General features: G+C 41.1%; 2 protein-coding genes across 3 annotated transcripts; one reads left to right on the forward strand and one right to left on the reverse strand.

Annotated features, from left to right (window-relative positions):
• Positions 1–527: 527 nt before the first annotated feature.
• Positions 528–4881, reverse strand: klhl31 (kelch-like family member 31). Of its 2 annotated transcripts, none has more exons than XM_079362546.1 (3): positions 4769–4881; positions 2405–3610; positions 528–2317 (listed from the first exon to the last, which is right to left on the reverse strand). In XM_079362546.1, the coding sequence occupies exons 2-3, from the start codon at positions 3577–3579 to the stop codon at positions 1585–1587; spliced, it is 1908 nt and encodes a 635-aa protein (XP_079218672.1). In that variant the 5' UTR covers positions 3580–3610; positions 4769–4881; the 3' UTR covers positions 528–1584. The 2 variants fall into 2 exon arrangements, with proteins under 2 accessions (XP_079218672.1, XP_079218673.1); XM_079362547.1 differs by having other exon boundaries at positions 2405–3607; positions 4769–4820.
• A 1356-nt stretch (positions 4882–6237) lies between these two features.
• On the forward strand, positions 6238–12150 carry eloal (elongin A, like). Its single transcript, XM_079362545.1, has 11 exons — positions 6238–6383; positions 7280–7336; positions 7448–7560; positions 7653–8589; positions 8677–8776; positions 8871–9032; positions 9127–9224; positions 9459–9639; positions 10173–10287; positions 11662–11768; positions 11879–12150. Exons 1-11 carry the CDS (start codon positions 6306–6308, stop codon positions 11938–11940), a joined length of 2010 nt encoding a protein of 669 aa, XP_079218671.1. The 5' UTR covers positions 6238–6305; the 3' UTR covers positions 11941–12150.
• The last annotated feature ends 2415 nt before the right edge of the window (positions 12151–14565 follow it).

Consider the following 14565-nt stretch of genomic DNA (forward strand, 5'->3'; position numbering starts at 1 on the left):
TTTTTATTAAAGAAGGTACATTTCAGAATAATCCACAAAAAGCTTACATCCAGTGAAATTCAGGATGAGTCCAATTTAGTTGAGTACAAAAACACCAGCTATCTACTGATTGTTATGTAAATGTACTGGGGAAAAAATGTGGGAAGATATGTGAAATATACACGATTTTAAGAGTCTCTTGTCGTCACATAAACATGATTTATGACCTTTGAAACCAGCAACATTTAATAGAAGACAGAAGTTCAAAAGTGCAAATCTAGTATAACCTCAAAAAGTTCTTCCTCTTGGCAAAAAAACACAGTGTGAAACCAAATTGTTATTCTGCTTTAAGCATGTTAACATAAAGTCATGAATGAGAATGACTGCACCTTGGCCAAGAGATCACTACAGCTCCAAAAATTCATTATATTAAAAAATCCTTTTATATTCATGAAAGTTTGATGATTGAGGTCAGAAACTTACATTAGTAAGTATATGTTTACTCTCTTTCAAAAGATATGAAATGCTTTTAAATAAAGAACCATGGGTCAGAGTAGATTAGACTTCATTTCTTTAATTTAAAAACAAAACAAAAAGAAAATCAAAAGACATGAGCATTCAGGGAATTCATACACTGATCTCCAGAGAAAAGCTCAGGCTATAATACATCGTTCCATAAGTTATATTTTTCTTTTTCTTTTTTACAAAATAGTTTATATCCTTCACCTCCAAACCTCTTCAACCCTTTAACATCATCCCAACATTGTCCCAACAGATTTCATGATAGTGTTTACGGCGATCACACAACACACAACAAAAGGCAGCAGAGTGTACTGTCCATGATAAGTACATGTAGAGAAACTGCAGCCTTTCCTGTGTTTGAACTCTAATCATGATCTACACCCACACCTGGCAGGTGATGCCAACACTTAATCCAGCTCCAGTTTATTCCCTGTATATTGTCCTGTTCAAGTAATTAAAAATCAGAGTAAGTTACCATGAACAATACTATTGCAAAGCCCTTCAATAGCAACAACTGCATATTTAAATGTTGTCTTCTATTCTTTTCATCCAGACATAGTTGCATTGCAGATTAATCGTGATAATGGCATTGTTTGACTTTAAATGTTTTATTATTTGGGTTGTAAGTAACATTGTATTTGCTGTATAAAAAAAAGTTGAATGAAGTGAACACCACTGTTTGTACGGTGGCCAAAGTGCAAGCATTTTGACAAAGGCTGAAACAACTTATATTAAGAAAGGAGTGTAGCTTGTTCGAAAATGCTGCAAATAAAAAGTAGAGAAAGTTATTAACATATAAGTGTGTATGAGAGTTTCTTAATATAAGTCGTTTCTGATTCGTTGCTGAGCGCTTGCACATTTGGACCGACGTAGTGTGATTGGCCCCCAAAGTACATTTCGGTCTAAAATGATGAAATCCTTACATTTTATTCTGTTTTGTTTTTCCAAAGAAAGTTGATCAGCATTATAATAAAAAAAAAATAGGGACAACTTACAGAGTCTGGAATAACGATTTTTTTTTTTTCACAGAATAGCTGGTGACCTTCAGACATGTAAACTACACCACTTCCATCACCTTATGCTTTATATACTGACTGGTGCAGAAGATGCTGAACTGGCTCTAGACTCTCTTGTTTTCCGCGTGGGGATGGTGACGACACAGCATGAAATGCCGACTGTAGCTTCTGGCAGCTCGTCGTCCTCAGTCCATTCGTTGAGGTCAGGGTTGAAAACCTGAATGCATTTCTTGTACTTCTTCTCGCCCTCATTCCAGCCTCCAAGGAGATACACCTTGTTGTTTAAAGTGGAAATACCTGCTGTGCTCACACCTGTATGAAGAGGCGAACAGTAGCTCCACTGGCCGTTTTGAGGGTTGTAAGACTCGACGGCGAGGACATCCACCCTCTCCCCACGACCACCCAGCTGGCTGCCACCGAAGACGTAGGCCCGGTCGCCCACTGTGGCGGCGCTATGCCAGCCTCGAGGTGTGCTCAGGCTGCTCTTATCCTGCCAAGTGTCGGTTGACGGGTCGTATGAGCACACGGCTCTGGAGTAGGCGTTGTTGATGTATCCTCCTGATACAAGGATCTTGCCATCTATGAGGGAGCTTCCGTGACAGCAGCGAGGCACCTCCATGGGGGCCTTCATCTGCCACTGGTTGGACGACGGCACGTAGCACTCCACTGAGGCCTGAACACCATCTGCATTTCGCCCTCCGATGGCAAACAAGAGACCATTGAAGGTGTTCAGACTGAAGTGGGTACGCCTCTGGATCATGTTGCTCAAGTGGTTCCAAGTGTTAAATCGTGGGTCGTATCTAAAGGAAGAGAGATTGGAGCTTAGTTTGTAATTCTACAGCAGGTAATACAACACATCTGTAAAAGAAGTGGTGAATAGTTCTAACCTGCAGAAGTTACTGACAGCATGCTTGGCCTGGTTTCTGGCATCATTCTGGTCCTCACCACCTGCTACATAAAGGAATCCATCCAAGACTGCAACGCACTGATTGAAGCTCTTTGCAGGCATTTCTGTCAACTTATTCCAAACATTATCTGAATCTCTGTAGAGAACATCTTTGCTGAGAGATTTCTCCGTCAAGGCAGGACGTCCACCAACCGTGAGGACCACCTTCAGGCCACCACGTACCTTCGTTCGGCGTGACTGGAGGATGTTTTGTTGGAATGGCAGAAGGTGGTAATTCATGGCGTCGACAAGAAGACGATGGCACTCTGGATCTTGCATCATTCTGGGCACACTCTGGACGTGGTTGACCAGGTCTTGGGCGGAGATTGTGCCGAAACGGATGTGGGTCAAGAGGTCTGCTGCATACTTCAACCTCTTCTCGTCAAAGTCTAACCACTTCATGGCGATCTGGAAGGCTGTGATCTCAGAGGGAAGCTGCAGGGAATCATCAGAGAGGAAGTCGCTAATCTGTTCATAGGTAAGCTTCAGGAACTGCTCCATCTCGGAAAACTCGATGAAGTTCTCTCGCATGAACTTCTGAGCTGCCATCTTGGTTTCTTTTAGATCATAAGTATCAGCGATGTTGGCCACATACATGCAGTTCTCTACACTGAGCTCCTGCATGAGGAAATCGCTGCACATCCTAACCAGAGTGCCTATTTGCAGCAGTATGGCAGCAGCGATAGTGCTCCCAATGCTGTACAAGGACAGGGTCAGCTTTCCAGAGTAAGCATACGTGATTGCTGTGGCGAGGCCGACCGGCGAGAGATCATTCAGCTCAATCTTCTGGAGGGACGAATCCTTCTTCAAGATGTTTCGTATGTACTCGCTGCAGGAGGCCATGACAACCTTGTGGACGTCGAATGACTTTGACTTGGTGGAGACCGTCAGATCACAGAGGAAGCTCTCCTGTCTCATGTTGCTCAAACCCTCCAGCAGGTTTGGGGCGTACACGGAGTCGTTGACTTCGGTTGAGATGCAGCTGAAGCCGTTTCCTCCCTCCAACAGAGTGTTTAACCCATTGATCTTGTTGATGGGGCTGTCCTCCACCATGATGGTCATCTCATTTATGTCTCCTTTGCTTTTCTTGGTCGTCTTGTTCTTTTTGGGTGCCATGGCTGTAGCAGCAGTACACAGCCCAAACCTTCTGAAGATTAAACAAAAAAAAGTATTACAATCCTGATAGAAAAATGCACTTTAAATTCCCTTTCTGCTGGAATATGTTGCATACACACACTTGCTTTTCCCTAATAACGTGTGCCTTTTATTATCAATGAACTAATCGAAAAGACAAGTGTTTATGTTAATCTCAATATTCACACTGATTGAGGCTTTATGCACTTTTCTTATGATCTTCAAACAACTTCTCATGGTAGTAGAAACAGGGTGATTTAAGTCATCACAGCTTAATTTGTTCCAAAAGTCAATTGTAGTCTAAAAATGTTAAATTGGTGTATATGTCCCATTTGTCTCCATCATAAACATTTGGATAAAGATTGCATTGTATCAGTCCGGCAGATGGGGTCATGTACTACAGATCTACCAAGCTCTTTGAAGGAGTTTGAATTCTTCAGTGGGGCCCTGTTGCTCCTGCTTCTTGTTTATGAACTGTTTTGTTTCCACAAAGTTGTGCAGTGATATAAATCCCCAAAACTCACATGTTGGATGTGAGGGCAAAAAGGTTTTTGTTTGTACAATCTGAAGAAATTGTATTTTTTTTTTCTGCAAAAGCGCAAACCGACACCTTTGAAACCGTGTGTGCTACCAGGTGATGCTGTGGCCATAGAGTGCGTCAACATGCCCCCTCTTTGCATCTGTCACATTTTATCACCAGTACCTCCAGGAATAGCATCGCTGGACGCCTCTCCCATGACGTTCCTTTTATAGACTTTGAGACATGAGCAGCAGGCCTCATGTCCTCTGGTTGTTTAAGGTTCAAATCAGGGCCTAATTCACTTTTTGTCTCTTTTATTTAATCAAGAACAACTGTTTGAAGTCTGTCCTGAAGACACCTGGAGTTAAACCAATCTAAAGCATGAATAAGTTGGATAAAAGACCACTCTTCAGATAAGTTACTTAGAAAACTTCAGACTCATTGTTACCATGGCCATGTTTTTGAAAACTGATTTTACAAAAAGTCCCCAGCTTCAGACACTTATTGGCTTCGTAAAGCTCTTGCAAAGCTTTCAAGAAACATGTGAAGTATCCTTTTCAAAATGACAAACTTCAACCATGAAACTCACCAAAATGCCTTTTTTTTACTGCTAAAATGTCAATCATACGTATATTACAAAGTGTCACTGACCTGATAAAATGAAGTTGAGGCTGGTGAACAAGGAACTCGTACCTCCAGTTACTGGAGCAGAAGAGAGAGAGCAGCCGTCACCCCAGCTGAAAGAGACATGCAGCTAACTCCTCCTCTCTGCGGGTGAGTGCCAATCAAATATTGTGCAATGCATGGGGCAGGGGGCTAGGACCATTAACCCCCCCCCCCCCTCCACATAGTGTCCTACGATAGCCCCACATCATTTGATGTCAACACACAGAGGGGGCTCACGCTCCATCCTGAACAGGTTGACATTTGGAAGACTTTAATGTGCCCATTGTTTATAACTGACATTTAATTCAGTGATGCACATTAGATATTTGTTTTATCATGTTTTGGCTGATTTCCCTTTATTTGATTGGAAAGCTGATAAAGGGAATTTGTGGAAGGATAGGGGGAGTTGAACCTGCGACCCTACTACAACTGTTACTCTGTAAATTGGTTGCCTGCTCAATACTGAGCAAAACTGGCAACCCACACATTGCAGTCATAAATGAATTTCTTTTTGTTGTATATGCTACTATTACATTACAAAAATACAGGGAACTGTCATATTAAGCATGTCTTTTTTAATGAACAAGACTACCAAACAGGCTATCACATTGGAAATGTATAAAACTTGAAAGGTGTCCATATTTGATTTATATTCCTTGTCTTAATATGTCATCGACAAAGACCTGCATGTAGCCTGGAAACATTTTAAATCTACATAAACGCTACATTGACTTTTACTCCAAGCTTACATATACAGATAATAGACATAATAATCATGACACAAGACAAGCCTTTATGAGCGCTTCACATTACTCCTCAGTGCTTTAAAGATAACTGCCATAGGGCAATGTGAAACTGGAAAACACTTCACCCAGATCACTGATAAGTGAGCTTTAAAAAGCGATTAAGGAACACAAATCAGTTTGGTCTACATGAAACATCTGGTATGTGAGTGTGAATGACATTTGATTGAAGTAAAAATACACATTATTATAGTAAACTCCTGAACTAACAGTGTTCATATGTATGTATTTCACTGATTTCTTTTTGTTTTTGTACTTTGTTTAATGGACCCAAGGAAGAATAGTTGTGTGTACAATAAGAGTTGGGATTTTAGAGATAGTAGTTATCTGGATTCACTCTAGCAGAGCAGGATTTGGGCTTCTATGATTAATTATTAAGGGATCAGTAAATCAGCACACCTAACGTTTTTTCTGATTAAATCATTAGAAATATATCTCTTAAGTTGCCCCATCTGTCATTTCAACGAGCCTCACGTCCCCAAACAGTCACCTGCAGGTAAAGAGGGAGGGAGCAGTCACAACTATTTTTATTTCTTTATTTTCATTTCAGCGACAATATGATAACAAACACCACACGAACTTCTATTCTTTTACACAATTAACACATACCACGTTCTCTGCTAATGTATGTCATGTCACCGTTTCCGCCCATTATAATAGTGTCATCAATGGGCGCGCGCTGCCCGGTGTGCGTGGACGGTTGCACGTGAGTCACCGTGATGGCCAGCAGCGCCGATGTAGTGAAGAAAGTCGCGCGGTTCAAACTTCAGCTCTCAGACACTGCAGAGTCTGCGACGGTAGATACAACTCTTATTTTCACATCAGTGCACACAACAAACATGCCATTATTTAAGAGACCGACACATGCGCAGTGTGCTTTGCTGTTTCTTTACATTTGTGGGGTGTACTGTTCCTTCATTAACTACTGTGCGATTCTTAGTAGGCCAACCGGAGGCTACTCTTGTTTTAATTGGTTTATTAACACATTCATGGACATTGAAGCCAATTTGGATTTCAAACACAACATGATGACACTGGTGCAGGTCAGGCTTTCAAACACTTTACTTCCCCGGGTATATAATTGAATCTCCAGGGTCTGCTCGATCATTCGTCCTTTCTGTTTGGACCCCCTTTGATCACGCGTGCACAGGAGCTGATTGAGAGCTGTCTCGGTCCCTGACATGTGCTCTTTGCTGCAGCCACACATTTGCAGCACTTCACTGCAGCAGGGGTCAGACTGCTTTGCTGCTAAAATTGGCAACTCCTCCAGCTGTTCAACTTATGGTTGCTGTCCATCAACAGTGGAGTTTGGGAGGCTCTGCAGGCTTTCTTTAGTTACTTTTACTCAGAATGACTTGTTAACTGACCGATTCGAGCTTCATCGAACACTGACATATGAAAATTAAACATTAAGTTTAAATGCACTTGGAAAAATACCTATTGAGGGGTTTTGAGTTTGGCTTCAACAGACAGCAGTAGTGTTATCCATTTATAGTTCGCAGTAAACGGAGCAGCCTAAGTGGGTGTGTGTAGTTCCCATACATAGATTCTGCTTTGAATGCACAATCAGCAACTGTTGGGGTCCCAAAGCCAGGATGACCATATTTGGCATGTGGAGTTTTCTTCACTTTTAAGTTGCCTTTTGTCCTCAACATGTATTAAAACCACACTGCTCTCTTTCTCTCTTTTTTAGGTTGTAAACATTTTACAGAAACTCAAGGATTTGGAAATCACATTAGATGTTCTTGCAGTGAGTTTTTTTTCACCAATGATGAATTGATTGTCAGTTGGTTTGCATACAGGTTTGTTTAAAGTTACATTTGCCTTTCCTGCTCTGACCTCATGTCTGTGTATTATTTAGGAAACTGGCATTGGCAAAACAGTAAACTCATTGCGCAGACATGAACAAGCTGGAGAAATTGCAAAGTCGCTGGTTAGAGGCTGGAAGAGATTGCTCCCGAAGGACTCCAAAGGGTGAGCTTAATTTAAAATTGTAATTTTATGAAACTATCAACTCTATGATGTTTGATTGTGCTAAATGTTCTGTTTGCGTGTTTTGAATGCAGCCAAACAGAAGATGGTGAGGTGCCACAGAGTTTGTCTGCTAAAGAAAAACAGGACGACCACGAGTGTGAAAATGATGAAAGTTCAGTGGGAGAGGATTTAAACAATAATCGCTTAACGTCGCGCAACATTCACAATTCTTCTTCAGATGAGGACGTGTGTAAAAAGAGTTACAGGAAAGCTCATTCAGAGAACCGATGTGAGGAACGGAAAACACACAATGATCAACGAGAAGGTCGAGAAAAGGGTGAAAAGAAAAGCAAGACTCTGTATCCAGATGAAGTCTGCGAAAAGAGAATTGAATTTGAAGAGAATAAAATGGACAATTCAGGAGTTTCCAAGAAGAAGAAAGCAGAACAGAGGGACAGAAAATCAAGAAGTGGTGAGACTTTTTCAGCAAACAAAAACTCTGAGGACACGCAGCTGAAATCAAAGTCTCATTCAAAGGAAAAAATGAAAGGAAGCTCTGAAAGTGGAAAATTTAATACAAAAAAAGAGTCAAAAAAGAAATGCGAGACATCAGCTCCATCTCCAAAAAGAAGAGAAGACTCTTTTTCATTTGACTCTGAGGACAATTTCTCAAAAACGTCACAACCTGCCAACGTCAAGGAAGATAAGGTGATATCGAGGGATTCGGAGGACAAACACAGGAAGTGGAAAAGAAAAAGCAAAGAAAAACACACGACGCGAGAAGCTGAAGATGTGGAGCATAAAAACAAAAAGGCCAAACTAAAGCCAGGAGACACAGAGGAAGACCCCGAGGAGCCCTCCATGTCTTTTGAGTCCTGCTTGAACTACGATGTGAATGTTTGCAAAGGGAAAGAAAAATCAGCTGTGAAGAAAAGACCCAAAAAAACCAAGACTGCTGGAAAAGAAAAAGTCAAACGTTCCCTCATAAAGCAGAATGAAGAAGACATGAATGCTGCTTCTCCAAAGCAGGTAACTCTGGCAACAATCTTAAAGATGTAGCACATAAAGTACAGATATTAATAAATGAAAACTGATTCATAATCTGTTGTGTTTTAGAACCTTAAAAACTCTATCCTGGACCTGATTAACATCCCTTTACCTGCTGTCCTACCTGAAGATGACAAACCGTACTGTGATGAGTATTTTGAGAGGAGAGGTATTAAAAGACAGAAAATGCAGCTTAAATTTATAGTGTGTTTTTTCTTTTTTTTTCTTTTTGCTTTTGACGCTCCATATCTTTTGTCTTCAAGTGGAGAAGGAGGCCGATTTCTGTGACGAAGACTCGGCAGGCTTCACGGGTCAGCGGTTAAACAAGAAGATGCAGGTGTACTCTGGCAACAAGATCGTCTTTCTCCCGACCATGATGAGCCTGCTCCAGCAGTGTATCCGCACTCTCCAGAATAACATCAACTGTGAGAGAAGCCTAGAGAATAGTGTTTTTTGTTTGCTTTTGCTGTGAGTTTTCTTTTATTCATATTATTGTAAGGAGCATAAATCTCTTCTCAGTGCTGTATGAAACCGGAGGAGTCCCGTTTGAAATCCTGCAGCCTGTGCTGGAGAGGTGTACGCCTGAGCAGCTGCTTCGCATCGAAGAATGCAACCCAGTAAGACTATTAACACACACACACACACACACACACACACACACACACTCACACTCACACTCACACTCACACACTCATTGACCAACTTATTAGAAAAAGATTTGCCCCAGAGGAGCTGGAAATCATTCGACAAAGAAGAAAAACTTACCGTTCCACTCTACCAATTTTGGTAAATGTGTCCGAGCTTCTGGGTGTGCATTTGTTCTCAGGTCCTCTTTTGTTTGTATTCTGCAGATCTATGTCGGAGAGACGGATGACCTTTGGGGGAAACATTGTCAGAGGGACTTTAAAGACTCTAAACTTCTGGAGTATGAATCCTGGAAAGAGATGTACATCAGGCTGTCTGCGGAAAGAGAGAGGAAACTCAAGAGGCTGACCAAAAGCATCGTCTCTGCGCATTCAAGCAAACCAAAAGGTGTAGACTCGACATCAGTCAATATTTACATAGCACTAATTCACACTTTGCACTTTGTTATTTACAAAGACCCAATATTAATCCACCATGCCCACTGCAGTGAGCAACTTTTAGCCAACTAACAGTGGCAGAATCAGTAAAGGGATCTGATGTGATATGAAATGTTGGACATGTGGTATACATCAGTGGTTCTCAACAGGTGGGTCGGGACCCGGAGATGGATCGTCGGCTGCGAATGTGTGCCGAGAAATAAACTAGTGTAAAAAAAGTTTGAAGTGCTTTTGAAATAAGTTTGGTTTGCTCGGTTTCTTGCCTCTGTCAAATGCTTTGTACCACTTAAGGTCCTTTTACTGCTACATATTCCAGTACATAAATCTGATTGGTCGAAACTTTTTAGAAGTTTGGGCCATGATTTTTTCACGGAGGAGTTGGTGATGGGTCCTGAGGCTACACAAATTAAAAAACACTTGTGCACATAGAAGTGAAGGAAAACACTGTCACCTCTTCTGACATTCTGTGCACTCTTTGTTTAGGCCGGCAGGTGAAGATGGCTTTTATTCATACTGTGGCAAAGCCACCGAGAGATGTGCGAATTCAGCAGGAAATTCATGGCACTGCAGTTCAGCAGCCTCAGGCGCCCAGGAGCAGGTGAGTGTCAGCGTCAGTCAGAGGGATCTAGGAAGGGTTAACACATCTGAGAGTTCATTAGTAGATCAGTTAAAGGCAAAGAGGTCGGATTTGAACCCGTGCCACCAGTTCTCTCAGTTGATCGTTGGTTGTCTCTTAACCAGAAAGTCAGGAGTTCGATTCCCAGCTCCTGCAGCAACATGTTGTGACACAATGTGTCCTTGGGCAAGATGCTTAACCCCGAATTGCACCACTGCATATGAATGTGTGTCAATGGACTTATTTGCTTCTGATGGTCACTGTACACAGCAGCCTCTTCCATCAGGGTGTGAATGTGCAGGTGCGACATGCGGTGTAAAAGAGCTTTGAGTTATCAGAAGTCTAGGAAAGGGCGACGCAAACCAAAGTCCATTTACCATTAACTAATAAATGGCCAACAGGTTTTTTACTATTTGATTAAATCGTTTCGAACACAACAGTCATTGTGTATTTCTCCTTTGATTCTCGTGTTTGCTCAGCTCCTCTTGTCTTTAAACTTATCACTTAAAGACAGCTATATGCAGAGTTATAATCTGTCAGAGACTCTTGAGATAACCGTGGCTGACGTGCTTTTTTGGTGAGCTTAGCCAAACAGGAGTTAGAGCAATGTGCTGGATAAACTGGATTGACTCTGGTTAGCGCAGCCTGTAGCCCTTTATCAACAGTCATCATGACATGGGGTGTTTTTCTCACCAGCTCTGTTGTCGCAGTACTGGAATTTTAAACTTCAGCACAATACTATTAAAAATCAGATTTTTGCAACCCCTGTTTGGATACCAGGGGAACAAAAATATCTTCTTGAGCATCCAATTTAAGATAATTTCCTTTTTTTATTTGTTTGTTTTTTGATCGTTCAAAATATGCAAGCAAAGTCCTGCACACTGTTTAAGTTGCACAATTATGTTAGCAGTATTTGACTTTCCAAATGTTGCTGAATGTTACTGCGTAAGAGACACAAACATCATGACAAATAAACTTGAAAAACACTTGAGGAAGCTCCAGATTTAAAATTAGGGTTGGGAATCACCAGAGTTATCACAGTGCCTGAGTCACACAAAGCATTGCGATAGTATGCTGTCTTTTCCCACACTGTTGGTTAAAATGTGGCCAAAGATCTTGAGTTCTTTTTTAAGCTTTAGGACTTTTCGACACCATCTATCATTAAGAAGTCAGAGATTTTAACATTTTAAAACTTTTTTTTTTAACACTTTGAATTTTCCCCTGGGGACAAATAAAGTGTTTTTTAATTGAATTGAATTTGCCGACCTTAGCAGATGGAGATGCTTTCTGTTGTTTTCTATGCATTGTTTTGTCATGCAAATAACACTGCTACTGTTATTTTGTCATTCATCGAAGTGTTAAAGTTCAGGACAACAGACCGAGGACGAGTTGTGATGAGCCCAGCAGACCCAGCAGCACCAGTTCAGGGTCTGGAAATACTCAAGACCCTCGCAAAAAATCAAGTGAGCTCACAAACCGAGCGGATAAGATGTTTAAAGCATACCAAGACAGTCAACATGTTGACATAAAGGTTCTAAACATTTTTATCATGTTGTTCCTGTTGTGCACGCAGGGGTTGCTCCGATGATGGCGAAGTCCTTGAAGGCCTTTAAGAAACAGCTGGGACGCAGATAAACACTCTTACATGATGTAGCTTACGACTGTGTGCGAAGGTGGTGAACGTGCACTCATTCATTCATTGACTTAGGACAGGAGAAGGCCTGTCATTCCCTCCTTTGATTAATCTGTGTTGTTTGTCTACATACTTTGAGGCGTGTGCCTTGTTTATTTTGCTTTATAACCGTGAATTTTCTTCACTATTAAATGGACGATGACATGAGCAAACGTGATGTTGGATTTGGTCTTTCCGTCTGTTTCCGTCAGCATTTGGGAGGTTATTTAATGGGGTTTGGCTCCCTCTAGAGGATCTCCAGAAAAGCGTAAGGTTTTTTTCAGAATGTCCAAATTCCTCCCCCTTACTCTTGTTACATACAAAACTGTTTATTTCAGTGAATGTGATTTAACTCTCAACCCTTTTAACACTAAACTGAACAAAAGCAAACCATCAAATTTAAAGATTATAATTTCAAGGTTTATTTTTGGGCTTTCTATGTCACTGGAGAGAAAAGGATAGTGGACAGAGTCAGAAACCAGAAAGAGAGAAGCCATAGGTCAGACTCGAATCCGGGTCGCCCGCTCTGACGACAATAGCCTTCGCACATGGGGCGTGTCATACTCGTAAAACAGACTGGACCTTAAATTAGGTTGGATTATTTGAAGTTTTACTGAAGATTCTAGTGTTACATTGATTTTATTACATTCAGTCAGGGTGGTGTTTATATCTAAAAAAAAAAAAAAAGTGAAAAAGTGTTCGAAATGTAATCTCCTTTTAGCCGAAATATGTGTCAAAATATGAAAACACAGTCCTTTGTCAACCTCTTTTCCCTGCCTTGTTGTTGTTTTTGTGGGCGAAGGTATCCGTCCTCCTATTCTCACTGACCCTTCCCGTCTATTTTAGTGGATTCATTGGTATTTGAACAACTGTTTGAGATATTACAGGCAGGACTCTGCGCCTGCTGCAGCCTTCAGCACTATCTGTGGACGCCGACCAAGACTGCATCATTAATCTAGCTTCATGATTAATTCATTGGTTTGACTGGAGAGGCCATTTCTCACGGGGCTTGTGAATGTGTCTTAATGCTCATCATATTTAACAAGGTGAGTAAGTGGAGACAAGAGGATAAGAAAAGTATCTGAGCCAGGCTGTAATAGAAATCTACTGTGCATGACAAAAGAAGTTGAGCTCTAAAGACAATTTTTAAAAGCACATTTTATTAATTTCCATCACTTCAAATATGCCTTACTTAAAAAAGGAAGTAAATAGCATCTAATGCAGTAATATCTAACATGTATGGTAGACCAGGTGTGCCATTATTTGTTTTAATAGACAAGGTATAGACTACAGCTTACCTGGGAAGGGATGTTAAAACGACCTCATGAGTAACGTTGCTGATCTACCACCAGAGGACCGTTGACCAGGAAAAGAGAAAAGGGACTCGATGAAAAAATAAGAATGAATGAGATCGACTGAGTTCAGTGCTCATACAACAAACTAGCCTCAGTCAACATTGCTTTAAGTGGTATTGTATGGCATCATTAATAGAGATACATTACTCTGTAAGCAGCACATTTTTTTGTTGCTTCTTGTCAGTGGTGTCGTGCAGGTATAGCCACTTATTTTTCATTCTCCATCGGGAATATTCGCTTCTTAATCTCTGATTCACACCAATGATTGAGTGACACTATTCAATGGAGGGACCTCGAATTGTCTATGATGGACTACACCACTGCATCTCGTTGAAGTGGCGCTAACATTTCCACATTTATATTATGTACTTAAACTAAGAACGAACAATTTTAATGCAACATCTGTTTACATTTGTTGATGTAAAATCTACCTGTAACGAGTGAAAACAGCTGTAAAGTAAAATCCCCCTTCACCCTGTAAAATACTCCTAAGAAGCATAACATGTAAATATGTGTAAACTCTTAATTACACTCAGTTTTTCAACATCGATGCTGCTTTGCTCAATGTTCATTCGTCAACAATAAACTCCAGAATTGTTTTTTTAAAATCTGGGTGTCCTCAGGGGTGGCCACTTGTAAGGCCCCCGTGCGGATCATGGCGGCCCTGTGCGGGACCTGAGGAGTGATGAGCAGTCCGTGAACGAGTTGGCTTTATGAGCTGACTCCTGGGGATGAAAAGTGTGCGCTCCGCTCCTCATTTTACATGTACTTGTGTTTTTTAAACAAATCTATGACCGAATTAAAGGGGAAACCAATAAACTGTGTAATCCAGAAACTGTGCTGGGGGCATTATGTGAGAGGGTGCTTCCTCTTGAATGATCAAAATGCTTCCCGTTTCCTCACTGTGCAAATGTGGTGAGCAGTAGTGTTATAAATTTGATCTGCCTGCTTCAAGGACAACAGCCTCTGTACATGGGGCATGCAAATTAACCACTAGACCCACCAACAAGACCAAGCGGAGGAGAAGAGGTGGGAAGAAAAAGTGTAACAATTTAAAGAGACAGTCACAAAATTTCAATTGATATTGAAATATTGCAAACATACAAAAACAGTTTCCTTTTATCTTGCAGAGGTGAAACAAGTCAATGCTACATTTTCTAAATACAGAAACTTTATTCAAAGAAAACCATAACGTCTACTGCAGCTTTTTATCTTCAAACAGTGTTACCGGGA

Source organism: Symphodus melops, assembly GCF_947650265.1.
Source record: "Symphodus melops genome assembly, chromosome: 15".
Classification (NCBI taxonomy): Eukaryota; Metazoa; Chordata; class Actinopteri; order Labriformes; family Labridae; genus Symphodus; species Symphodus melops.